The 27,987-nt window shown below is 38.9% G+C and overlaps 2 protein-coding genes across 3 annotated transcripts in view; one reads left to right on the top strand and one right to left on the bottom strand.

Moving 5' to 3' along the window:
- Positions 1-27,987, bottom strand: part of RSPH14 (radial spoke head 14 homolog) — a 71,942-nt gene that overhangs the window by 17,342 nt on the left and 26,613 nt on the right. The gene's annotated exons all lie outside the window — the stretch shown is intronic.
- The window catches only part of GNAZ (G protein subunit alpha z), a 44,149-nt gene continuing 17,683 nt past the window's right edge, over positions 1,522-27,987 (top strand). Inside the window, exons 1-3 of one of the 2 annotated variants that reach the window (XM_065851781.2) lie at positions 1,522-2,055; positions 4,985-5,113; positions 19,452-20,729. In XM_065851781.2, the coding sequence (XP_065707853.1) occupies positions 20,007-20,729 (723 nt within the window). In that variant the 5' untranslated portion in view covers positions 1,522-2,055; positions 4,985-5,113; positions 19,452-20,006. The remainder of the gene's footprint in view (positions 2,056-4,984; positions 5,114-19,451; positions 20,730-27,987) is intronic. The other variant, XM_065851780.2, reaches the window with a different exon arrangement.

Raw genomic sequence — 27,987 nt, 5'->3', positions numbered from 1 at the left:
AACGATGATCTTCCTACACAGGATGATGGTAGTTGCTGCCGTTATTTCTGCCAAAGTTGGTTAATGTGTGGAAGATGCTTCTTCTCACATATAAAGTACTATATTGAAGATACATGTAATGTGACAGTTTCTATAGTAACTACTTGTTCTTTATGGAATAGCAGATTAAACTTGTACACCTCGTTATTGTTCTTTTATCTTATTATCTAGACTACTCAGTTACCACAGTTACAGTTTTTTATTCTATTCCCTTGCCAACATAACTATATCAGAGATTTATGCAATTGCAATTAAAAAGTACATTTGAAAAACAAAACAGTATTAGAATTTTAAAACTGAGCACTATCTGATCATATAAATGCACCAAAAGCCATGTGCATATATATTGAAAGCTAAAATTCCAAAATAAAACTGTAGAGATTATATATTTTAATTAAAGCAGGGCAAATTTATGATTTGAATATTATAATTTTGCTGGGAGAACAATGCAAGTTATGTACATGACATTTCTTTTTTAAATGCTAGGAGTTTACCAGAACAACTGTTCCAGTTCAGATGTGCTGGCAAACTCTTCTAGGGTGAACAAGACCTAAGATTCGTTACTTATAGGAAAATTCCCACCACACAGTATACTGATTCATGGCTTTTATTTCTGTGCAGGAAAAAATATGTTGCTACATTGTATTTTTAGACTAAAACATTTCATTATAATAATTCACCTGTACTATAGTTCTGCTAATAATATCAGTACTGGAATTGATATTATTTACAGGAATGAGATGCATTCTGCACTGTATTAAGTTGGTCTTATTGTGGGAAAGAGTGCATTCTGTTTGTGTCTGAAAGTCTCTATTGCTGTCTCAAGCAAAAGTGTATCACTAACAAATTATGTTTACAAAATTAGCAGTGCAGGGAGAAATCACAGCTATTCGATCAGGGTTTCATATTCACCAATGCAACTAGTATGGTAGTATGACCAAAAGGAAAAAGACATTAGATAAAAAAGCAAAATATAAATAGGGTAAATCCATTAATGAGATAAAAATAAAATTACACTAATTACTTTTAAAAAGCTGCAGCAAATTACCCAGGCACAAATGCAACAGACAGGAAAAGAGGAAAGCAGAGGAAAATACATGCACAGTAGTGACAGCAGTTGAATGGTGATGGGAAAAGTAGAATGGAAGCAGTAAATTCCATGTAACTAAAGAAACTGGTTTCTCTCCCTTTACCCTTGATTGCATCATTCTAACATGTATGCGACTTGTGTCTCTGCTTCATCGGTCCCCAAAAATATGCATTGCGAAATTAATCATAAAAATCATAATCCTGACAGAGCCATGAACTGCACTGCTGCAGCGAACATGGAACCGCTCAGTCGGTCCACGAAGATAAATGCATTTGTGCAGAGAGGCAAAGCCCATAGCGCAGGGAAGCGGAACACGTATGAACACGCGTGTTATGTAACGCGGGAGTGCAGCACCGCGAACGAGACGAGGAAAAAAGCCCCAAACCCACCCGGCAACGCTCAGCTCCCTATGCGCCGCGGAGCCGCCGGGAGCCGGGCCGGGGGGGCTGCGGGGCCCGGCCGCCCCCGGGCAGGAGCCGCCCCCCGGGCAGCAGCCGCCGTCGGCCCCGGAGCCGCCCGCCCGCCGCCGCCCCGCCCGCGGTGCCCCCGCCGTTGGCTTGGAAACGGGCTGGCAGCCTCCGCCTCCTCCTCCGGAGCCAGCCCCGCTCCCCCTGCCCGGCTCCCGGCCACACCGCGGAGCACCTCCCTGGCTCCCGCGGGGCCGCCGGACAAGGGTTTCCGTCACCGCCTCGAAAAAAAGCTGCCTTTTACAAATTGTATTTCCTAGGGAGAAAATGAGCAAGGGCAGGGTTTTTCTCCTGCCGAGGCTGTGGGGCTAGTGTCTGCAGTCGCCGTGTGCCTGCTCGCTGCAAATCAGAGATGCTGATGTGAAGAAGGGCCAAAGCGGAGAGGAGAAGCGTCAGTGGATGCGAGCGGTTGCACCGATGGACTGAGGAGGTGGAGGCTGCCTGCCTGGTGCTGAAGGGGTGAGTGAAACATTCTGCATTTCTTTCTCTGTTAAATCAGTTTAGCCTGTGCTTCCAAAATAAAAATTGACTTCTTAAGCAAGAAAAAACAGATGTCATTTTGGACCAACAAGCTATGATTTTGGTGGATAAAAGAAAAGACGAGTGTCACTGTGAGGTAGAAATATTTGGCTGTGTATAGAGAAAAAATAGTAAGGGGAGACAGGCTGCTGATACAGTGAAAATGACCTTCTCAGGCGATACTGGCCTTCTATCAGCTGCTGCTTCAGCTAGGTCCCTCTTTTACAAAATCAAGTCATCTTCCTTTCCTTGCCTGGATTGTAACCCATTAATACCCTATACCAGAGCCTCACTAAGGTCCGTTGTGTTCTCTTAACAATTCAGAAAGATAATCCATTAGATTCCGCCTGTTGGGTGAAGAACCTCCACGCTACGTAGCACCTCCTCCCAGGGAAATGCAGACTGCCTAACGTTCTGTCAGAAAAGGCTCTCAGCTGCCGTTTTTCAGTAAAAAATCCTCCCTGAACAGTCACATCTGCTCATTCGAAGGATGTGTGGCTCTGCGGAGCTGGGATGCTCTACCTCTTCGTGTGTGCTCATGCATGTGAAGGAACGGGGTGGTTTTGTTGTATCAGTCTGCACCTGTGGACGGCTCCTATCTGCAGTTGTGAACCACAAGTTTTTTGGTATCTTTGCATTTGCATCTTGGGTGAGTGATTCATATGCAAAACCTCCAACCCATCGATGTTAGGTGAGAGAGCTACAGACAAATGTATGTCAGTTTAATTTCTGCTGATAGTACTGATCTGGTTTTGGCTGTTTCACTGTAGAAGCTGTTTAATGTGTGTTCTTGCGGTATTTATTCTGGAAACTACTGACTGAGGCTATCTCAACATTTTCCTGGACAACATTTGAGAGAAATTGACTAGTTTTCCCCCCAGCATTTCTTTATATCCATTTACTCATACTCTTAGACGCACAATTTGATTTTTATTTGGCTCCATATTTCGCGCCATTGTGGGTCACACCCTTTCGGTGGCTGTCAAAATTTCATCTACAAAGGTTACAACAGCAGATCAGGTAGAAAAACACAGCACTGTGAACATCTACTTGTGGATCACGATGAGTATGTATTTTGTACTTCCTTAGGGGAGATTGAGACTTTATGGATATAGACATTTGAAGTCGGAGCTGGTGGCTTAGGTGCTGTTACAGGCAGAAATAGTGGGTTTTCTTAAACAGGGCACTTATTTGCTAGCTGAAGAGATACAGCTCTGCAGGACAGAGAGCTTTTTGCCATTAACTTGGCTGTCTCCATCAAATCCTTTGGTTGGAAGCTATCATGCAAAAAGCACCGATCCCTGCCCTTGGATAGAGGACGTTATTGCAGGATAGTGCTACATGTATAGAAGAATGAAGTTCCAGTCTTCAAGAAGCCAGTGACAGGTGCAATCGAAAGAAAACATCTTGGTTATATGGCACATTTAGCAGAAAATCTCTTTATATCACCCGTTACCCAAGCACTGACTTGCATTTTCAAAGAAGAATCGCACTTCTGTGTGCATATGCAGGCTTATCAGGAATGAAAAGCAGATTAATTCTGCATAAGGCCCTGGAGATTTTATTCTGCCGATAGACCTTAGAGACCTGAATAAACTGCATGCTACGTGTAGAATGCTACACCTCCCTCTGAGGATGATGTACCTGTCACTTCATTGACCACTGGTGAACAGAGTTAAATGATTCTTCTGGAGGTATTACCTGGAATTTAGTGAGCGTTCCATACAGCTCAGTGTTTCAGCTACAGGCCTTGGCTTTGAATTTAACTATGCTAATCTAAAACTAACCAGCCAGGTAGTCTTGAAGGACTGAAGTGAAAGTCTGCTGGGTGTCTCAGCTCAGATTACACGTTGATGGAATGAGGTACATTAACATTAAGAAACCTAGACAGAAGTTGGCCCTTCTTAAGGAATCTACCTGCTGAGCAGTGTGGAAGGGGATAAGTAGAGGGATAACAGAAAATTCAGTAGACAATAAAAGCTTAAATCCTTAAATAGTGAAGTCAGCTCTTCCTCTCCAGCTTAAGCAGATAAGGATTTTGACAGCAGATAGTGTCTTGGTTGGTGCACAGTGATGAGGCAAGAAATGGGAATGGTCTTTTTCTCTCTCCTCTCCATTAATTAAAGAAAAATACTCCCAATTCCTTTGGGATAAATCACAGTAATTACACTTATTTCAGAAGAGATTCTCCAGATCTATGTAACTGAAAACGAGAGTTGAATCTGACTACTTCTGGTTAAAGTTTTGGCCCTGCTTTCACAGGACTCACGGGAAGTTTTGCCTCTAATTTCAGTGGGCGAGAGCCCAGGCTCAATACGAGCACATGTAGTTTCACTGATCGGGTTCTTCCATGCCCTCTAGGAACAACAATGTTGACCAGTTTTACAGCTGATTTCAGGGAGGTCATGGTCACAGTCTCAATGACAAATTCAGTAACACTCTGTTTGCATCATAAACTCTAATTTGTAAATTACCAATTATTTTAATAATATTCTTTTTACTGTTAAAATCATAGTGTTATTCCTACAGATGCTGTGAAGGTTGATGTTGCCCACCTTCGGTAGTAACAGCTTACTACACAAGCAATTAACTATTTTATTTTATCTGAGAGAACTTCTAAATCAAAGCCCTTCACAATCAAGATATTGTCATACTTAAATAAAATGGTATTATTTGTACTTGGTGATAAAAATTGTCCTGTTTTTATTACAAAAGGTTAAGTTTTGTTCCTTGTGATCCCCAAAATATCCAGAACAAATCCACATCCATTAATAGTTAAAACAGACTCTCTTCAGTCTACTTGAGGGGAGAATTTCACTTACACTTTGTATGTTATTTTCAAAGTTCACATTTTTATTAAACTTTTCAGAATCCAAGAGTGGCGATTGAGAGGTCCAAATTTCAACTGCAATATTGACGAAAGAATAATCACAAAAGGGAAAAACTAGACTGATTCAAAACAACTAATATTGATTCTCCATGTCCCTGGCAATTTAAGGTATGTGGAATACACAACATGACAGAAGGGCCTTCCTTTCTGTGTTAGCTAGACTTCAAACATTTGCTACTATTAAGTAGATTTATAATCACAGCTAACAAAACATACGGCAAAATTTCAGAAGCCAACAGTTTCCATGTGGTTTTTTTTCTGGAGCTGCACCTGTGGTGCAGCAGGAACTCAGCTCCCCCCAGAATGAGACATCCAATGTATCATTAGAGAACATGGTTTTACCCACCAAATCCTATTTTTCCTCTGCCCTTGTTTTCTCTTTAAGCCCCTAATACCAGAGGGCTGTTTCTCCTCTGGATTGCTAAGTCATCACATCAGAAAGACAAGTGTGATAACATTTCCAGACAGTTCTATGTTACAGAAAAAGCCTGTGAAATTAGCAGTGAACATGTTGGCCAATAGAAAAAGATAAAGAGGTAAATTTGTAAAACTGAATTAAAATTCTAAGTGTGCATTTTGCCCATGTACACGAACGATAATGACCAGGAAGAGAATAATTGTTTCTTAGGAACAACAACTTGTTAACCTGATATTTTTATAGTAGATTTATTAAATAGTAATTCCCTGGACTTGAAAGTTGGGAGGAATAATTCTCATCGCTTTTAGATACTTACAACATGGACGTGTGCAGATGGAGTAGTTGTTAAGGCTTCCCTTACAGCTGACAGAGAGAAAAAGAGATTCCTACAATGCAATTAATCAGACCAGCTTTTGAGCACTATCCTGGGCTGAGCTGAACCGACCTCTGGGTTCCCCTGTTTCCCTACACTGCCTGCGACGGGAGCACTGGCTGACACACTCAGGGGTGGCCAGCTACATGCACATGATAAATCTGGACTCTTACTGTCTGTATCGTAATATTTAACTAATCTTAACTAGCTAATTATGAAGATATTTTCATGGTTCACCATAAATATTTGTAAGTAATAATACAGATGCTACTCCCTACTTACTGACCCTGTTTTCTTAGATAATAACTAAGCTAGCACACTGGTTCTTCCTCTGAATTTATCTGAACAATGCTATTGTATTGTGGAGGAAAGACTTCACTAAAACAGCGCAAGTAGTCCAAATCTCTTATCTAGTTCTTCCTAATAATCTTGGCAGTATTCTAGCATAGAATCCCAGTGTGTTCCTACCCTTATTTTGTGTGTCTGCTTTCTATATTTTCAAACCTTATCAAGACAATGTGGGATAACTACCTTTATTTTCACAAACCACACAAATGCAAATACAATTAGACAGCACATCAAGTGTTGATGCACAAATACATTTGACACCATTGTGTTGTGAAAGGAAAAATCACAATTCAACTGAAATGTTACCAATTCTAAGGAAAGCGTCATGGCATAGTAACAAAACCACAGCTGGATGTTTAGCTCTGAGGGGGATTGCTGTTTAGATGGGGTATGCACCTGTTGTTATATTTCTTCCCTTAAAGGAGAAATATATGTGTGATTCGAAAGGATACTTTTTATCTAAGGGACAATCCTTTTGAAAATAATACAATCTGAGTTATTAGGTTGGGGGTTTTGTAAATAAAAAGTTTCTTCTCTGGATATTTACCAGCCCAAGCCATATAATCCAAGTATTTGGAATGTATTAACAGAATATTATTTCATTTGGATAGATAATATCCACTTATACATATGTGTGAATTAGAGTAGGGTTTTTTTCAGTTGTGATATCTTATGAGGAAAGGAAGTCCAGGATATTAGCTGGTGACCTTCTCTAGTGTTTATGCTATGGAAAAGGATTCAAACCAATACTACATAAACGTTTTTCTCTATCATTTAAAGCACTAAAATCCACCAGTAAATTAATGCATGTGATGCTAACCAAATCCATTCTAAACTAAAATATACCAGAATAAACACTGTTGCACTGGAGCACTTTTCTGTACTGGCATCAAGTAAACAGTGTCCCACAAAATACCTTTGTTGCAAGTGGTCCTGGCAGGAAGATTTCCTCTCAAGAGCCTTTCTGTGCCTGGCCTTCTAAATTTGGCAGAGTCAGGGTGCTATAAGAGAAGCCATTTTGTAGCAGGCAGATATTTGTGTATTCTTACAATTGCTAAGAATCTATTGAGCTTTCATTTCGTATTGCTCAGTAATGGTAGAATCGCACCTTAATCAGTCATTTCAGAGACAAGTTTTTAACCTCTTCTTCAATCCATTTATGTCCACAAACATAAACTTACCTTAATTTGTAAATCATTGACATTTATGTTGGTATTTCAATTTCTAAGGCTAGCCTGCTTCAAATTCGAACAATTGTTTTATTATCAGATTGTTTCTGTTCCCTGACTAGATGTGCATAAGTCCTCTGATTATGTTTCCTGCTGTGAATGTTCCCAAAAGCAAATCTGAACTTTGCCTCGTGACTGCGATTACACAGGTGTGTCAGGTTTGCTTTTTGCAAGTACACTCACAAAAAGAAAGAGAATACTGAAGACTTCATGTAATTCTTTTAAGCTACAGGAAAAATTATTGCCTACTAATTTCCACAATGTATTAATTCAAGGGATTAGCAACTGGTTTTTTAAATGTAGCAAGATTTTAGGCTGACCTGCACATCAGTACATACTATTATATCAGTGCAATATTATTTGATTTCACACGTCAAGGAAATATATAGTGGTCTGAACAAATTAAAGTGTCAGGTACCAACATCAACAAGAGGTAGGAATCTGTGACTTCTAACACTGTAAGTTACAATTCTCCATTTTCCCCAAGAGGACTGATTGTACCCTGGAGTAACGGTGCAATTCTATGTAACAGAAGTTAAAACACTGGTAAAGTAATAACCTACCACATAGACAAAGAACTACATTATTGGTTCTGCTATGGTTCCATTCTCTGCCAGTGCAAGCGGGTTGTAAACTAAAATTAAATGTTTGCAGAGGATATTAACCAGGGCTGTGACGAGAGAAGCCTCTCTCCTCCTTGTGTTGTTGGCCTAGCAACTCTGCCTTTTTTCCCCCGCTTCTGCCATCAAGGAAACCAAGAACAGCCACTGATACTGTGGCCTCTTGGGATCACACCTGGCAACTGTTCTGATCCATGCTGAGATCTGGGCAGCTCCAACCTGGCTCTACAATGAAGGCTGGATCGCAAAAAAACCCTGTTTCTCCCTATTCAGATCTTGAAAGTCAGATCCCCTACTCAGATCAAGACTGTGAGTGTCTGAGTTTCTCTGTTTTTGCCTAATCAATGTCGCTTTGCTAGTTGTGTCATCTGGTACTGGAAAGCAATGAACACCACGTAGAAATACTACAATTTCATAATGTGGAAATCATGCAGGCATGATCATTTCTGTAAGAATTGATCCGAAAGAAAGGGGTGATGCCTATTATAGCAAAAGTATGCTTTAAAGGGGAAGATGGGCACACAGGCTGTGGACCTAATTGACAAATGATGGGAGAACTCAGTGAGCAGGACAAGCACCTTCCTTCTTACTTCTCTGAGTAGTTTTACTAAGAATATTATCTTACTTTGAGAGAACTTCAGCCAACTGAAATTCAAATGAGTACAAAGACAGTGAGGTACTTTGTGCATATCCTATTGGAAAAGGCAAGAATTCTTGTTCTTTTCCAATAATGAGAAAGCACAGGTCATTGTCTGTGTAAACCACCAGTGTTCCCATTCCATACCCAGCCTGTGAATCTGAACTAAAGAGTTTTTATTAGGCTAGAGATGCCTCCGTACGTTATTCTGAATGGGATCACCCAAATGGGCTGACTGGAGCCAAGTGATAAGCTTGGCTGTTGGTATGAAGAAAGGCTAAATTTGATTAAAATCCTGAAAGAATGGAGAAACTCCTGCTGGTAATACAACTTGTTATTCCTCACTGAAAATAACTTGGTAGTGAAAGAACTGAGACACTTTCCTTCTTGCTGTAAAATTGTTATTGAATAACATTGTCTGTTGATCACAACTAATTAAAATGGCATTAATAGTGTACCACCTTATATGGGCAGCAAAATATTACCAAATAACACTAGGCAAATATCTTAATTATGTCAGAAAGTATGTTTTAAAATAAAATCTGATCTTGCTTTGTCTACATTTACTTTCTACATGCCAGAGTAAATTATGTAGAGAATGTGCACAGTCCCCAGCAATTAACCTGGTTTCATATACTTTATGGTGAAACATCAAAATATTAGTAGCGAGAATTTTGAATGTATTGTTGTCTTGACAAAATACAGTATTTAGGTATCTTTGTACAGTATCTTGTTCTTGTTGTTGCATTTCTCCAGATATAGGTATTCCGTGCTTAATCAAAGCTTATCTATATTACCCTAATTCGGATTTTGGATACTTTTTATTTTCACGATTTATCTGTCGAGAATTTTTCACAGAACTAATCAAAAGCTTACATAAAAAAGTCCATTCAAGAAATTAACAAAGTGCTTGTAAACCTTTTTTTAAGGGGGACAGATGGAATGCATTCAATCTACACAGCACTGTTACTATTCAGCTGAGAGATATGATGTGCAAATGAGATTTTTCTTAGGCATGTTGATTATTATCTGCCTCTACCTACATTGTGAAGATTTACATTTGATGGAGTTACATGAAGACCATATCAATCCCATTGTTTACTTGGTGTCTGCATGTGTTTTGTCAGAATCATCAATTATAGATTCCATATTTTCTAAGATGTACTTTAAAAGAGTATCTGTTTTTCAGAGTTATCTAGTTATAAATTCCATATGAAATACTATTTTTCTCTACAAATAATTTCTTCAGCTCATGTTAGGATTGGTCAGAGGCAAGTGGAGATCAACAGAATAAAACCAGTAGAGGTCAAGATTAAAATATTCCAGAAAATAATGGATGTGTGCAAAATTTCTAAGATTTGGCTCTTTCTTTTAACTTTCACAAAAGCCTGGAGTGATGTCACCCTTATGGATGAGCTCCCTCCTGCAACCAACAAAAAAGATGGGAAGGGTCAGTTAAAATTATGTTTGTACAGGGCACCCATTTACACTGCTGAATGGCAGACCTAAGGCTCTTAAATAGAAAGCAAAATTGTACCTCATTCTTAAGAACTGGGAAAAATAAGCTCTCAGAATAGTCAAGGAGACGCAATCAGTATTATGATGGCAATCTACTGGCTTGTTCTGCTATTGCTGTGCCATTCCTGTGTCTTTAAAAGAACAAAACTCCTTAAAACTTTTACTGGATGTTTCCCTAATGGATGGAGGCTTCAGTGGGCAGAGATGACACAGTTTGCTTTATTCCTCCTCAAGTATTTAGTACAAAATATACCTTGGGAGGAGGAAACTGGTAGTAAGTATGTCAGTGGCATTGTATGTTAATGGTATTGCTGCCAGCTGGAAGAAACTGAAACAAAATTTGAATTGCTTTAAGGTGGGTCGGGCTGAAAGCTGAGTCAGCTGTGAGCTCTTTAACTACTGCTTTCATCTGTGCTTTTGGGAGGGGTGGGAAGACATCTCATCAGGGATTTTGCTAGAGCTGAGAGGTAAGACATTTTATATTCCTTGTTGTCTGGAATGTCTGTAGCTTTTTGGGTTGATATTAGATAGTGAGTTATTTTCTTAATGCTAAGATACATCCTGTGGGGATTTTTTCATCCTTGCAGTAATAAAGATGCAAAAGCTGTTTAAAAGTCATAGATGGCATTAGGAAGTAGTACCCTTGTCACCGTTTCTTAGTTATGATACTGACTCCAATGCTTCAATTTAAAAGTCTTGAGGTATGCTGTAAATGAACCAAAAGATAACAAACCCTACACTTTTAAGCACAATTATCCTGGAAGAAGAAATAGTGTGATAACAGTAATATTGTGAGATTACTGAAAAGGCAGAATCTCTCACCTCACCCCTACTACCTGAGTAATCTGAGGAGTTTCAGAGGTGTCCTCAAACTCTTTTTAATAAAGTTTCCATGATAAATCATTGTTCTGCCCTGCCCTGTGGATATTTGCCTTCACTGGGTAAATCTGCTTTGGGAGTTCAGGGTGAATTTGGAGGCTGGTATCTGTCCAACTCTAACAGCTTTTGTGCTGTTTTGACCTAATATGCCTTGCTGAGAAATTGGTGCATGACCTTTCCACTGAGGTGTGGATGCATTCTGAGTAACCTCCAGTCATATATCTTATTTCCTATTCCAGATCTGTGCCTGTTTCTCATAATTGTTTTTACAACAGTATAGACAGTAGATTTTTAGTGAGCAAAAAGAAATAAGATGATAAGTTGTCAGCTTTTTTTTCTGCACATCTCATGTGCGTGAAATGCAGAATGCTAACTAGAATAGTCAGGAATCCAGGGCTTTTTATCAGTGGTAAAATTTCAGCTTTACATGCCATCTTAATAGTAGGATACAGTGTTACCATAAGTAAATTTTTCTGATAATACTAGAAATAAGAAATGAATAGCTAAGGATCCATTGCTGAATAATGAATAAACTAAAGGCTCGATTAGCACCTTTCAGCTTTAAGATAATTTTAGTGCCACCGCTATTTGAGTGAAGAAGAGATGTCACTGAGTGTAGAAAGAACAAAAGAGCAACCATTTCAAATGCTGCTGTTAAAGCTGTACTGTGTGGTTATAGTCATACATTTGTCTGGTTTGTGAAAACTCACTTAAGCTCTTAGGACTACCTGATACAGAAAAACCTGCAAAATTAATTTTTATGACTATTAACAGTAGCAGTAGATCATGTATGCAGTATCATAAGTCAAGCTATCTGTTCTCTATATTTGATTCAAGAGCTTGCTTCAAATAGAACAAGGAAACTTTTCAGACCTCAACAAAGGAGGAGCTGTAAAATAAGAGAGACAGATTATTTGCAGATAAAATTTAAGGTCTAAAAGAACTTGTAAAAATGTTGTCACAGGTTTTAGTAAAAATACAGAAATTGTGGTTGCATGGCTAAGGAGTTTCAGGACTACAGGGGAAAAAATGTAAGGGAGAAAAAATCTGAATGCTTAAAATATCTTATATACAACAAAAATTTGAATAGGAGTAGCAATTACCCTCCTTCCTTGCTCTCCACATGCACACGAGTACTAGCAGCGTTCTTAGAATGGGTTGGGTTGGAAGGGACCTTTAAAGGTCATCTAGTCCAACCCCTCCACAGTGAGCAGGGACACCTTCAACTAGATCAGGGTGTTAATAGAAAACCAAAATAATCATTACAGAATCCCAGAATGTCAGGGATTGGAAGGGACCTCGAAAACTCATCCAGTGCAATCCCCCCGCCGGAGCAGGAACACCCAGCTGAGGTTCCACAGGAAGGTGTCCAGGCGGGTTTGAATGTCTGCAGAGAAGGAGACTCCACAACCTCCCTGGGCAGCCTGGGTCAGTGTCTGTCACCCTCACTGAGAAGAAGTTTCTTCTCAAATTTAAGTGGAACCTCTTGTGTTCCAGTTTGAACCCATTACCCCTTGTCCTATAATTGGTTGTCACTGAGAAGAGCCTGGCTCCATCCTCCTGACACTCACCCTTTATATATCTGTAAACATGAATGAGGTCACCCCTCAGACTCCTCCAGCTCCAGAGCCCCAGCTCCCTCAGCCTTTCCTCACATAGGAGATGCTCCATTCCCTTCACCATCTTTGTTGCCCTGCGCTGGACTCTCTCCAGCAGTTCCCTGTCCTTCTGGAACTGAGGGGCCCAGAACTGGACACAATATTCCAGGTGTGGTCTCACCAGGGCAGAGATGCCATTGGCCTTCCTGGCCACAAGGGCCCAGTGCTGGCTCATGGTCATCCTGCTGTCCACCAGGACCCTCAAGTCCCTTTCGTACATTAGTAGATATTACAAAATTTGGAGCTACACCTGTTACTACTAATAGTACAGTTACAAGCTCACAGCTGAAAAAAATATCCAATCACTTTCTTTCTTGATGTTGTGGTTTATCTCTAGTAACAGAAGTAAATCCATCTATCATGTATATGTTTCAGATTGGGGCAAAATAACTATTTACCAACATGTGCGAGGCTGAAAAATAACAACTTTGCACAGGCAAATCTAAGTGATGGCACTCCTGTGTTATTGTAAATACTCAGATTAAATATCCATGCAAGCTTCCTCAAAAAATGCACTTACATTTACCAGCTGATTTTGTTACCTCTGCACTTTAAAAAATAATGAATATTAACCACTATATATAACACTGTTTGGGTCTTGTTATAGACAAAAAGATATTCTTAGAAGGCTATGAAAGCAATCCGTGATACTGACAAATCATCATGACTACGTTGTCATAGTATGACTCAAAATCTGTGCGGTCAAATTTGGCTTCTCTTCTTATAAGGTTGGCTAGAGCTACGAACAAACACACACAATGAATACCGCCAGAAGCCAGGCTTGGAACATGGGTATGTAGGGAAGAAATTCATCTTAAAACACAATTTTACTGATCATGCTTCAGTACCTAGTAATACAGTAATGATGAGATCATATAAAAATGGGGAGCTGAAAGTTAGACCATTCAGTTTCATGTCTGTTCTTAACAAAAGTTTTCATCTGTAGATATTCATCTACAAAAGTATGAATCATGCACTAAATACTGAATTTTCATCAGTAAAACTGGCTACGTTGCCGGCCTTTAGGTATCCTGCTTGCAATGTTTTTAAATACATTATGTTTATTTTAATTCGGTTCACAACTGGATACAGGCTCATTATAAAACCCACTGAAGTCAAGTAAAGACTTCCCTTTATGGTAAGTAGATCATAACCATAGCACTTTACAGGTTTTGGTGTTTTTCTCATGTTCCCCTTAAACAATGACAGTGGTATTTATTCTGCTGAGGAAGTCCTATGAATACACTCACCCCTAAGTGTTGTTTACAACGGGCTGTCGTTTCACTGTAACTACCATTGCAACGTCATCTAGTGCCAAGTAGAAATATTATTGATCTCAGTAGAAAAAACAAGGTTGAACAAAAGGAAAAGCCTAAGATTATTTAAGAAACTTAAACTCTTCAAAGCATGAGTGGTGAAAAACACGCAGGCAGTATTGCTAGAGATGCTTGCACTGCTGCTCTAACTGTTTTCTCTGGAAAAATCAGACCTTCAGTCTCCCCAGGTAGTTAAACCTGCACCTTCTCTTACTTCATCCGCAACCAACTTGCTTATATATTAAAAGAGACATTTTAAAAGTCTGATGAAAGTAATTTAAGCACAACAGTGTTCTCTAATGTTTGATATATGTATAACATAAGCTTCTCCTAATCCTACTAGTTAAAGCCTGCACAAAGCCACTCGGATTCCTCTGGCTGGTGGTGGTGGGTCTAAGTGCGGCGGGGTGAGGAAGGTGAGCACCCCCGAATGGAGGGGCTGCACAAAATCCCAGGAGCTGCTAAGCCTGGACAACGGTGTGAGGTTCTTAATGGGAGCAGCAATTTGTGGGTTGTTTTTTGTTTGTGTTGGTTGGTTGTTTTTTAGAGGAGGGGTGTTGGTGAAGTGATGCATCAGGATACAAAGGCCTTTTTGCTTTATTGTGAGTGAAAAAGAACTTTATGTAGGTCTTTACAGAATTTCATCTAGATAGCAGAATATTGTAAAAAAAGTATTAGCTTAGCTTTTGAAACCAGGAGCCGCTGTACAATGCTGTGTTTAAATGTTTCTGGTTGTGGAATTATGTGTTGTGAAGTAGTTCTGGTTTTTGGATTGGGCCTGAGACAATTTCATATCAAAATCAGAACATGGGCAACGTCATATTAAGCTTCTTAAAAGAAAATACAATCATTTGAATTAGAGAGTGACTGCAATAATGGCTCAGCTGTCCGAGATGTACCTGCTGAAGCTCTTGCATGCAATGTGACTGTAAGGCTGTCAAAGCTTCTGAATTTCGAAAGAGAAGCAGAATGGGCCCAGGCGTAGGCTGCAGCTGTAATGTGTGTTTGGTAGCGTACAAGCCCTCCCATGAGTCACACTCCAGAGAACACTGTGGATTCTGTTTAGCCTCTTGGGATTTTTTTTTTCCCTGGGCTGCGATCTAATACTTCTTCCACTCCCCAGCTCTCCTCCTGTGGACAAAGCCATGTTGAGCTTGAGTGGTTAAGATGGAACCAAGGAAATTCACAGTTCTGATGTAGATACTTTCTGACATAGTTCATATGATTAATTTTATATGTGGCCCAAGGCTGGAAATTGCTCTCTACCCTACCTACCAAATTCATCCCTGATAACAGCTCTGACTCTTAAGCTGATATTCACACTGTTTCTGCCTTTCTTTCTCTTGTATTCAGAACAGCATTTAAATCCACTTTTATGCTTTGTTTTACGGCTGATAAATACAGCAGGTTTGTCAGATTTTCTTTGCCCTTCCCTAAATTAGACCATCATGAGAATTAATGGCTTTACTCTTTCACAGGACTGCTTTCCTCTTCTACTCTTTTCCATTTTGACCAACTCTATGATGCTCTTCCTGCATCATGTTGCTCTTTCCTCTCTTGCTTACTTTGAGCTATTGTCTCTGAACTCCCTTATGTTGTTCTCTCTTTATGACTCTCCTATATTCCTTTTTTGATAGCTTGCTGCTCCTGCATATTCATTCAACCTATGTCAGTTTTTCCATTTACCAAGGTTCTTTTGATTTGTACTCTGTGAAACATTACTCATTTTCTGTTGCTTAGTTCCCAGTTTTAACTATCACATTGCCAGTCCACTCCTCCCATGCTCTATCACAGCCTTTCTGTGAATTCAGAGTTGATTACCTCTGCTGAAACCATCTCCCACATTTTGCTTTCCTCTTCTCAAAACTTTATGCTGTGCCTCTCATTGCAAAGTCTGTCTTGCCAGCTGTCAGCCCCATTGGCTTTCAGCAATGTCTTTTCTCTAGCAAAGCCATTCTGGTGGAAATCTGATGACCCACCTGACTTTTTTGACCATGGATTTATTACGTATGTATATATTTTATTTCCTTCTTAATGTAATTAAATTCCATATGTGCACACCAATCTTTACAACTTCTGAGTGAATCCTTTCTCACTGGCCTTTTTCTTTCTCTATATAGAGTTCTGCTGATTTATTCCAACGTGATATAGAAAGATGAGCATATCTGCTCTTCTCAGCTCATGATTCATTCCTCTACCACTATCTCTTCTTCTTTTCATGGATGCTGAAGTTTCTTTGTTGCCTTTCAGTTCACCTTAGAAATTTTACCCAGCTTCTGTGACTTTACTCTCCCATTCTTTGCCTTAATTTCTGCTTCACCTCTGGTTCTTTCCCATAAAATACACAAGCAGAACTGCTGTGAATTTATTTCTGTACAGAGCCTCAAAGACACTTTCTTATTCATCGTCACAGATAAAACTTGTCTATTGTTTCCATGGTTCCCATTTACTGGAGCATTTTCTCCTTGCTTCTTGCTTGGCCTTGAGCTTCAATCTTTGAATCTTCACTGGCTCCTTCTCCCTATCACATTAAACAAATTTCTCGTCTTCAGGATATCTGTATCATCCAGGCTCTCAGGTTCTTACTACAGAGATTCTGATTTATGACCTCTGATTAGCTTGTACCTGTCACTGGAACAGTCTAAAACAAGCTTGGTTTTGCTCCCTTATATGGTCTTCTATGCACAGGAAGAGAAAGTTCCTTTTACAAGCCTGCATTGTTATCCTGTTTCAAATACCTCTAACTTTCTTTTGCTATGGTAATCACCAAAATTCCTTGTGAGATATTGTGTACAATAAAGCTGAATGAGTGATATGAAATTTGCCACTATATTCATGACCAAACTTGATGTTTACTAGCCTTTTTTAATGTAATAAACTTGTCTCCTTAAGCACTGCAAGACCTCTGAAACAGCAGCCTTGTGGTATGTGAGTCTTAGCTCATGAATCACCCATGTAATAATTACAGTAATGTTGATGATAAAAGCTAAACAGCTACTCCAATGAACACATAAGCTGCACTACAGTAATCACCTGAGGTGCTTACAAAGCACGGAGTGGTTACTGCGATTCGTTTGTTGCTTTATTACAAAATTTTAAAGAGTCTGATGTTTGTATGTTCCTAAAGCAGATGCTCTGTGTGGTGTTACAAAATACAGAAACCAAGGTTAGGATAGGCCACTGTGACAAAGAATGCACAAATAACAGAGGTAATACCTCTGGCTAAACAGAAGACTCTGAGATCATTACACTTGTTTCTACCACCTGAGGAATGAAATCCTAGATATATAATTGAATTCCCCTTTTCTACCCTCACAAATAAATGTTCTAAGAATGTTGGGTTTCTTTATGTAAATGTGAGATGCTAAGAAACTAAAAAACCTGAGCTTTATTCTTTATTTTAACCATATAACCCTTCCTCAGTACTGAAACTGAAATAATTGTCCTTATCCGTATCTGTGAAGCCCCACCTTGAAGTTTTTATGCTGTGTTGTATCTCAATTAACATTATTTAAAGGTTAGCTAAAACCATGATTTGATGTGATTGATTTCTCCTATGGTGACAGCTATTGAGAGGGTAAAGCAAGATCTTGCTGAAATCCCTGGCTGCTAAGGATTTTTGGCAAGACAAAAAACAAGAGAGGAAATTCTCAACAATGAAACAGTATCTTACAAAGCAGGTACTATTAAATGTGTATGCGCTAATAAATACACATTACACATTAAAATAGAAGTCGTGTAAGTTTGTATTTTTCAACCAGAGCAGTATGGCCAAGTAGGAATGAGACCCACCCCATCCTGCTGTACATACATGTAAGTGAATCTTGTCCCATGATGTAGGTGATGTGGAAAAAGGAAAAATAAATATTGGTAAATACAGTGTTCCATTTCAAATACTTGATTACAGTTTGCTATTTTGGAGTGCTGAAATATCTTTTGTTCACTAAAATTTCTGCTGTGATTCTTAGGAAAGACAGAAAGCAAAGTATTAATACCTTAGGCTGCAAGTAGTTGTGGTTAAATTTCTTTTCTCACAAAAAATAATGTTTCAATATCTAGCTTGGATCATTCTGTCCCTCTCCTAGTAGTGTAGAATCATCATCTTCAGAATGTATTTTAATTCTTTGTCACATGTACATTGAAATGATTGTAAGTAGATGCAGGAAAAACTTCCAAAGACTTCTAGGGCAACTTTGGAAACGCGATCTGGGAGACAGAGTCTTATGAAAATGTAGTATAAATTATATTTTGTAGGCTCTGAAATTTTTTTAAGGCTATCTCTGAGAGAATCTCAGTGGCATGTAGTTTAGTTTGCAAGAACACTCATTGCAGACCCTCTTGACACAAGTAAACAGAGAGCAAGAAAGGTGCCAAAGTGGGCCGAGGCCAAGCGTATGATGAGGAAGCCGTGACATCTCTGATTCTGCTGCCCACTGTGCTCAGAGCTTAGTGGGAGCAACAAGCCCTTCCTAGAAAAGAGGCAAGTTACCACCAATCAGCTCTTAGTAATGTGTTTTCCCTCTGTGAGAGGTAACTGCTTCCTGCTGGTGCCTTCTGCAGAGTTCCAACTGGTAGCCTTAACCCCTAATTTGGCAAAGAATAATTGCTCTAACAGTCACTGAAAAGCTGTCAGCACTTGCTTGGAGGGGCATTTCCTGTGCTTTTTGTATGAAACATTCACCTCGTAGTCACTGTTCACTTGTACTACCTCTCAAAGTTCCCTGTATTACAAATGGAAGACGGGAGGGTTAACAACACTTAACTTGCATATAGAAAGAAGCTTACAAGGTTTGTTGTAGTAGTGCATCACTACCAAATAAGCAGGATGCAGGTAGTATGTTTAACAGTATTGTTCTCCAAGGGGAAAGCAGATCTGTTACTGTATTCTGCAAAGATCAGTAACTCTCCCTTTTACAAAACAATGAAGCAAAGTTAATAATCTCCTCTTGCTTCCTAATTTAGTTATTCAAATGTTCAGTGCAAAAAGAAAACATGAAAGAAAACTCAGGAGGATATCTCTCGAAGATATTTATATAAATAGAAACATTGGGAAAAGTAGTTGTGATTCTGTTTAGTTTTCTACTTCAGGAAAACCAGCCAGAAGAGGACTGCAGGAGCAGCACTGCCGAAAGCTCTTGCTGAGGGAGAAACTGGAGCACAGCTCAGTACTGTTTGTTTTCATGTAGGTTTAGATAATAAAACACAGAAGGCTGAAAGGGAGATTTGATTTACTATTGTTCATAAACCGCATTTTCTTAGGTCTGCAAGCTTCAGCTGTCCCTGCGTTTTTGCCGGGGTTTTAGATTTTTGCTTTTCTTTACGTATTTTTCTGTCTGTCTTTTCTGTTTGGATGATAAAAGGTTTAGAAGTCTAGAAGAGGAGGAGAAAGTGAGTGGTTTGCTGCAAGGAAGTGAAGTCTCTCATTCATTTCTTTTCTCATTGTTTGGCAGGTGGAAAGCACAGATTTACAGAGCTGAACTGGATCAGCTGAAGAAGTGGGAGAAGAGAAACAAAACCAGTGCAGCACCATTGAAAAAAGCTTCAGCTTTATCTGGCACCATCACCACAGCAACCAGAAAATACAATTAAAAGACAAGGGCTAGAGCAGAGGAGGTGAAAGTGCACCTCTTTACCTTTGGACAGAAGGCAGCAAAATAATTATGCAGAACAGAAAAGAGTATTTGATGGATCTAGCCAAAATGTGGGAGAGGGAAGTGTCCCTTCATTAACAGGAATGTGCCACTGTTTATGCACCGGAGAGGGGAGTGCCATGAGAACTACTGAAGAGACTATTTCTGTGGTTGCATATCTACATGTGTTCGCACCACGGCTGGGACTGAATTAGGTGGTACAGGCATCTTGGACCATCACATATTGGATAGTGACTTTTTTCGTTCAAGGTGTACCTGGCACAAGAACTGAAAGACACCACAGATTTTTTTTCACTGGCACAAAGAGAGTGAGACAATCTCCAACCTTTCCCTTCTATAACTGCCTGCTATACCATGGGATGTCGGCAAAGCTCTGAGGAGAAAGAGGCAGCGCGGCGGTCCCGTAGGATTGACCGCCACCTGCGCTCTGAAAGTCAGCGTCAACGAAGAGAGATTAAGCTCCTTCTCCTGGGTACCAGCAATTCTGGGAAGAGTACTATAGTAAAGCAGATGAAAATCATTCATAGTGGTGGCTTTAACCTGGAGGCCTGTAAGGAATACAAACCTTTGATTATCTATAATGCAATTGACTCCCTCACACGTATCATTCGGGCTCTAGCCACCCTTAAGATAGAATTTCACAATCCCGACAGAGCATACGATGCTGTGCAGCTTTTTGCTCTGACAGGGCCAGCTGAGAGCAAGGGCGAGATTACCCCTGAGCTGCTGGGAGTCATGAAACGGCTCTGGGCAGACCCTGGGGTGCAAGAGTGTTTTTGCCGCTCCAATGAGTATCACCTAGAGGATAATGCTGCATACTATTTAAACGACCTCGAAAGGATTGCAGCACTGGACTACATCCCTACGGTGGAAGATATTCTGCGTTCTCGGGACATGACCACAGGGATTGTAGAAAATAAGTTCACCTTCAAAGAGCTGACTTTCAAAATGGTGGATGTGGGTGGACAGAGATCTGAACGCAAAAAATGGATCCACTGTTTCGAGGGGGTTACAGCAATAATTTTCTGTGTGGAGCTGAGCGGATATGACTTGAAGCTGTATGAAGATAACCAAACAGTAAGTGTACCTTCTGCTCCTTACTCTTCCTTTCTGCTTTGCCAGCCTCTGGCCTTTTTTTTCTCCCTCACTTCCCTCCCAAGGCAGTAATCCCTGAGCTCCCAGCCCCAAATGTGATTTCCTTCCCCTCAGGCACAATCTGTAGTAAAAAGCCAGAAGCTACAATTCCTTTATTTGGACAGTTTTTCCTACTGGTCATATTTCTTTTGTAATATTACTTTTGGGAAACAGAAGCCAATGGAATGTGCTCTTCAGATGACAGCAGATTTGGTTTTTGTGCCTTTTTGCTGAATGTTTGTGTAGTTAAGTGTTAGTTCAAACGTCACTTTTAAAAGGTAGACAGTAGTGACGTTCTGGTGCAAAGGGATGGTTAATTTGGATGCCATGTTTTGCAAGTCCTGGGAAATTTTGAAGCTAAACCAGTAACAAGTAAAAGTTTTCTCCCCATATTTTTCCAGGATTTTGAATCAGAATTTGGGATTAAATTGATTCTAAAAAATAATAGTTCAGATGTGGTTTTTAATTAGTATGGAACTTTAAAATGTTGTTTGACTGTTTTTGTTTAAATGGCTGATTTGCCTTGTCCAATGAATAACAACTATTCCTGTTTAATTCCCTTTAACGTTATTAGCTTCTGATTTTCAGAGCATGCAAATACAGTAACTATGGAAAAATATATGAACACTTAGGCATATGCAATTGTGTGTTTACTATCACATTCAGCTTGCCTGAGTTAAGCTTTATGGTGCTTTACTTGAACTTAGTTTTTTTTGACAGACTTGTAAAATGTGATGCTTAAGAGACAGGAGTTTGTGGGTAGGAACACATAATGAGTCTGTCATCTAGAGGTTCATAAACATGTTGTATTTATGTTTGAAAACAGCTGCCTTTCAGGAAGAATTAAAATCTATACTGTAAAATCATAAAGTTAACCTCAAAATGCTTCTATTTCTCTTGTACTCCCTTGCACATCTTCAGTTGTTGTACATTGGGAAAGCTTGTTCAGCAGTGTTGGTTCCTGGAGTACTCCAGAACACCTGAATCCTTGTTCTTTTACAGCAGGTGCATTACAAGAGTGTTGTTGGGGAGGAAATTGTTCCAAGAAATTTTACATGCTGTTTGAAATCTAACTGCACCTCACTAAGTTTATAGAAAGAGGACCTTTCAGCCAGGTCTAATGATCTGGTTTTGGCAGTCTTCTGTGGACGAGGATTGCCGATCAGACAGACCCCCATTTATGTGTAGTACACACAGCTCGAAGTTTCTCTATGGAGAATCTGAAGTCAAATGTAGTGTACTGCATTTGTACGTGTAAGATCTCTATCACCTTTTTGACATCCTCTAATGCTTGGATGACTGTGACACCACTTTATATGCAGCTGTTCATTTCCTTTTCCCTTTTTGCTGTAAAACAATAATTTCAAGGAATCCCTGAGACTCTCACGACTGATCACCAACTAATAGAAACTTCTCTAAAATGATCAAGTAGGGGAACAGGTTGAGAGAAAGGGAACTCTGCCCACAAACAGACTGGGTGGGAAGGAGAACTGAAGCTCTACATCAGATGTCTGTCACAGTGCAGATCTCTGTTGTGAATTCTACCCTGAAAAGCTCCACTCCCCTGTCCTGTGGAAGGGGTCAATAGTCACCTTCTTCACTGTTTATTTTGTACTGGACTTGTGAAACGTCAACACAGTTGCATCCCTGATTTTTTTTTTTTTCATTAAAAATTGTTTATTGAGAGCTGCTGTATTCTTTGAAGATTCCAAATACATGGTCATGGTTTTGATAACGATTTGAATAACTGTAGTGGCTTTAACGGCTAAATGTAAAAGCCTCCCCAAAATTATGCATGTTTTCTATAACACATGCTGTTCACCAGATTCCTGAGGCAAGATGAACTCTATCAGTACCTGAAACAACTGCAGTCTGCATTTTATGCAGTATCACTTGTCATAGAATCACAGTACAGATTAGAATATTGTCAAGTAACCTGGGGATTCCAGAGTTGTGGTGATGGGAGCTTATTGTAATTGAGGTGGGGAAACTTCATGAGATGGAAGTGGTTCAAGAAAGAAATTACATAGCTGATACTTCTGACATATTTTCTGGAGGTTGTATTGGAAGCTGACAGCAGTCACTGAGGTAGAGTTGGAGGAAGATGCTAATATTTCCTTGCAAGCCATATGAAAAATCCACAGACCAAAAAGAAATAAATATCAGACAAAACCTGTAGAGCAATATTTCTCAGAAACCTCACCCTTGGCTTTTTGTGTGCTGGTTTGTGTTTACTTACTTCTCAGTAAAGTCTTGCATGTTCAAGTTCCCTGTTCTGCAACTAACTCCTTCCCTCCAACCCAGCATAAGACTAGAACATCACCAAAGAAAAGAGGTAAAAGTATTCCCTTAATATCCTATGTATGTAGGAATGGGATATCACTTTATACAGTCTCTTTTAGTGGTAAAGTGATATGAAATTATTTCAATTCATTTGTACTTTTAATTCCTTTGTCAGTATTTTTAGTTGCTAATAGAGTTTCCTTACAAAGATTTATTAGAATGGAAGTTAAGTGATAAGTTTGAAAGGCAATTATACTTAGGTATGAACCAAGACTACAAAATAGTTTCCAAAAATATTCCCTTTGTTTTACAAGCTTGCCTTGTATGGTTGAATTCCTTTTGTGTGCACTTTCTATGATTTTTCAAGGGAAAAAAGACCTTGTGGTCAAGAACATTCCCCATAGCTGACTTTAGATAAAACCTTTCACAAATACTTGAATTTTACTGCAAATGAAATACGCATTTTGACTACTAAATCTTTTACAAAGATTTTTCTTAATAGAAGGCAGCTAAGTGACAAGTTTGAGAAGTAATTATGCTAGGTCATGAGAAATAGCAGACCAGAGAAATTTATTTTAAGAAAGAAAAAGAAAAGATCGTTACCTAATTTTTAGTAGCATTGTCGGGTTTGTCTAGATCTTTCTGTCGTGCTGCCATCCTCTCTGTATGCTTGAGGCTATTCTACGAGTATGGAATTCTCTCTTAACAGCTTTTTGCAAAGACAGGGTATTTGCAATGATCCTTGTCAGACTATTTTTGTTGGTATAGCTTACTGCATATATATTAATAGTCGGTCCTGAATAGAGCTAACTTGTGAAGCCTTTTCAGGGTGAGAATAGTAGAGTGAGACCAATGTGCAGAAGGGAAAACAAAAATACTGCCCCAAATATCAGTTGCCTGGACAATTTTTCCTTTGTGTGTTATTAAGAGACAAATTAAGTTACATTTTATATTGCCTGGAAAGAAATGAGAGAAGGGAAAGACAAAATATTTCTGGGGCTTTTGTCCTTCTGCTGCACTTTATTCTGGTAACATCACTTGCAGAGACAATCACCTGAGTTAACAGTTTGTACGTCTGGCCAAACCAATATTTTGACTTGCCTGTTCAAAATGTGCGATACTTGGCTGTTTACTAAAGAGCAAGATGGTGAAAACTATAATTCTTCACTTTTATTTTTGATTCTCTCCACCTTGTGTGTTTGCTTCTGTCACTCTCTATGACAGTACTTTTCCTGCTTATCTAGGGTTATCTGCAAATGTGATCTGGGACTGTTTTCATTTCCACAATGTCTTACACATTTTTTTTCTACCTAACATGTAATAAATATAGCTTCATCTTTCCATGCACATAGCTAATATGACTCATCTAGGCATCAGCTGCCTCTTCTTTTGACACAGTTGCAAAATTGGTTTGTACAATACCTTTGGAATGCTGTTGATTTATTACAAGATTATTATTCCTGACCAGCACTCTGAGAAGGCTGCCTTAAGTTTTTATATCCCCCATCCTGATTTCATCTCTATTATAACAAATGAATTACTTGTCTTCATTTTTAGGGTCCTTAGCAGCTGATTGACCTGTTCTATCTTTTTATTACATATTAAGATGTCATCTCTAGCCTTTGATAATGTGAAATTACCAAGTAATGTAATGATTTTTTTTTTCCACCTGACATGTAGCATCCTGCACTTAGGAGGAGTTTTCTGTTAATCCCTAAGTGTCTCATCATTATTAAAATTTGTCTTTAAATTAATGTGTGCTAGAGAATGTTCAATCATCTATACTCTCTCATGTTAGTACTCCTTTCTCTCACCCTGAAAAGGAGTCTTGTGGTTTCTTTGCCAGTGTCCTCATCTATCTGCGTGCACTCAGTTTTGTGTTTCATACCCACTGTACATCCTAATGGACAGTTTTTGATTTTCTTTTATAGTCTGTACATGCAACAGGGTTCTAGACCATTAGAAAGGTTCTTCAAAGATACAATAATAAAGTAAATAATGAAATAAGTTAAACATGAATGTATAAATGAGGATTCCTGAGGTCAGTATTTGCAACAGAATCACATGGTGCAGGAGAAACCAAGTAAAGCTTGTACACATCTGCTTTTCCTAGAAATGACACTAGTTCAATAATTTTATAAACATGAATGCTAAAAAACCAAGGCAAACCAAACACTTGGTGGCTATATTAGAATATTTTTTGTGAATTGGGCAGTATTAGTAAAAGGAGGACATTTCAGTCCCTCACAGAAAGCTTAAAATTTAACAAATACTACTTTTTTTTTAATACATGCTTGAAAGGTGGTGGGGGTTTTTAAGCTGTGAATATTTGACAACTGAAACACACCTAATAATGTTCTCATGGGGTTGTTTGAAGTGGCCCTCAATCTAGACCAAAGCCTTTCAAGTACAACTCTGTTGTTGTCTTCTGCATTGAAAATGTTCTGTGGATGCCAAACTCTTACCTCATCCCAACTTGAACCTCATTTTGCTTAAGTTAACTAAATTGATTGCTCTTCTAATTTCGAGTCGCATCACCTCAACTTTATTATATACAATATAAAGTTTTGATTCTTCAAGAGACATGACAGATGGTTTATCAAAGATTACAATATATTCACAGTTTTGCATGTTCAGATGATGCCACAAAGTGATAAGAACTTGCTCAAGCAAATAAGCCATCAAAACACAACCTCATAATATTATGAACTCATATTTCAAATGTAAGAAGGCATATGTTAGGTTTTGATATAACAAGGCACAGTAGAAAGAGCAACGTTTTTCACAGTTAAATACAAATAAGAGCATGCAGTACTGTAACCAAATAACCCAGAATATATCACAGCATACATTTTCAGAAGGCATGTTTACTAAGACCTGCTTCACCTTGCAACTCTTGACATGCATTTAAGCCACTTGCATAATCATTCCCATTGCAGGCAGTAGTGCAATTAAGCCAGATTCATGCCATGACTAGTGTTAGTCGAACTTTTATTTGTAGTGTGAGTGCTTTTGTTTATGTAAACTCCAGGTTCCTTACATTTCTTATGGTATCATCACCTTTTTTGTTTGATGTATGTGGTATTTCTACATGGGCTTTTCAAGAGTAGGTTCTTTCGAGCAGAAGTTGGCTGCTAGGAAGACAAATCACGGTGTTGCTATTCCAGCAGTTTTTAAACTAAAAATAATGGCATCTAATACTGAAAACTTAGGTACCTGCCATTTCTTTGGCAGTGTGACAAGGCTTTTGCAGGAACTTGAATTCCTTTGGAGATACTGTTAGCCACTTCAGTATCTTGTTGACTCATATAGTGCACATAGCAGAAAGAGATTTTAGAGTTGTAACAGCTTGATCTATGAAATATCAATTTGATGTTCAATAGCGGTCAAAAAGCAAGCAATGTTAGGAAAGCACTACAGAAAGAATCAGTATAAAATGCAAAGCATATCTTTTTTTAGGATGTTACGTTATTGTTCTCCCATTATGAGGAAAATATGTTAGAACTAGAGCAAGCATGACCTAAAGTACAGAATATTTTCAGTAAAAATAACACTTAATAGATGGGCGCTTTTTCCCCTGGCATACAGAAAATTGATTTCTAATCATTAGCTATTGTCTCTCTAAGAACCAAGAAAATGGAATGATATTAGTCGCTAAGATGTTCTGAACAAGGTAAAGGCAGCGCAGCACTGCACAATGTAGAGTGAAATTATGGAGCTTTTTGCCTGAGTATGTTGTGGCACCAAAGCTCTGAAAGAGTTTAGAATGAAATAGAAAAATGTATAAAGGAAAATATCTGAAGACATATTAAATGTTAAGATAGTGCTTTCGTCTTGGAAGTTCTGAGTTCAGATCTTGAGAAGTAGGGATAAAATACTAGCGAAGTATTTGTGTTTCCCCAGATCTTAATTTTCTTCCCCTCCCTAAATTATCTGTTATTAGCAAGTGTAAGACATGGGATTTGGGGTAAGATGGATCTTTGTCTCGGATGGCTGTGGTGGTGGGTTTTTTCTTTGGGTATTTTTATTTGTGGTTTTTTGTTTGTTTTTCTTACAAAAAGTAATGGATGAGATGTGTGATGTGCCATGGATTTTCTTTTATCTTTTTTTTTTTGATTGTGTGCTGCCAAGACTGAATACTTCAGCCTGATTCTTGGGATGTATTTTTGAGTATCAAAATGCATTTTTAAAGCTATTAATAGGCTTAGTTAAATTTTGAACCTGTCAACCAATGACAGTGTCCCCTGATTATACTTGAAAATTAGCAGACGATGAATAACTCTTCTACTTCAATTAATTCAGTTCTATAACTCCTGTCACTTCTTTTTTAGATGTTTAATTCTGATACTGTCCTTTCTTTACATTATTAAACCGATTGAAAAACTTGCTTTCAAAATAAACAGTGTAGTCATTCTCTGCGTACTTTTCCCCGTTATTTACTGATTGGTCATATTTTTTCTATTTTTACAAATAGGAACCAACCCCCAAACATTTATCATCAGTAGAAATAAAATATTGATAATAGTTTAACACAATTTAGCATAAAAAATCCATGTAATGGAAGTCCCATCTTTAGAAGCAAGAATCCTTCAGTCCACCAGTTCTGGGGAGAAAGCTTATGACTAAACTAATGTTACTGAATAATACGATTGTATGTCATACGTATGCTACATTTATTTAGTTCGTTTTTAGAACCCCTCCAGTTTAACAACCGTATGTTCTCCTCTTCTGCTGTTTCCCTGGCAACATGGCATGGCAGAGTGTTGTATCAGTTGACACTGAGCTCCGCTTCAGCGGTGTCCTGCCAGAGCCAGCAGTGTTTCCAGCAATCCGAGCCCTTTCACTGCTACTGTGACACAGCAAGGAGAGTTTCTTACCATTAGTATTTGCCGGCGTCAGCTGGAATGCCACTGGTGTA

The sequence above is a fragment of the Patagioenas fasciata genome, chromosome 17, assembly GCF_037038585.1.
Source record: "Patagioenas fasciata isolate bPatFas1 chromosome 17, bPatFas1.hap1, whole genome shotgun sequence".
NCBI lineage: Eukaryota > Metazoa > Chordata > Aves > Columbiformes > Columbidae > Patagioenas > Patagioenas fasciata.
The sequence above is the reverse complement of the archived record's forward strand: the minus strand, read 5'-3'. Positions and strand labels throughout refer to the sequence as shown.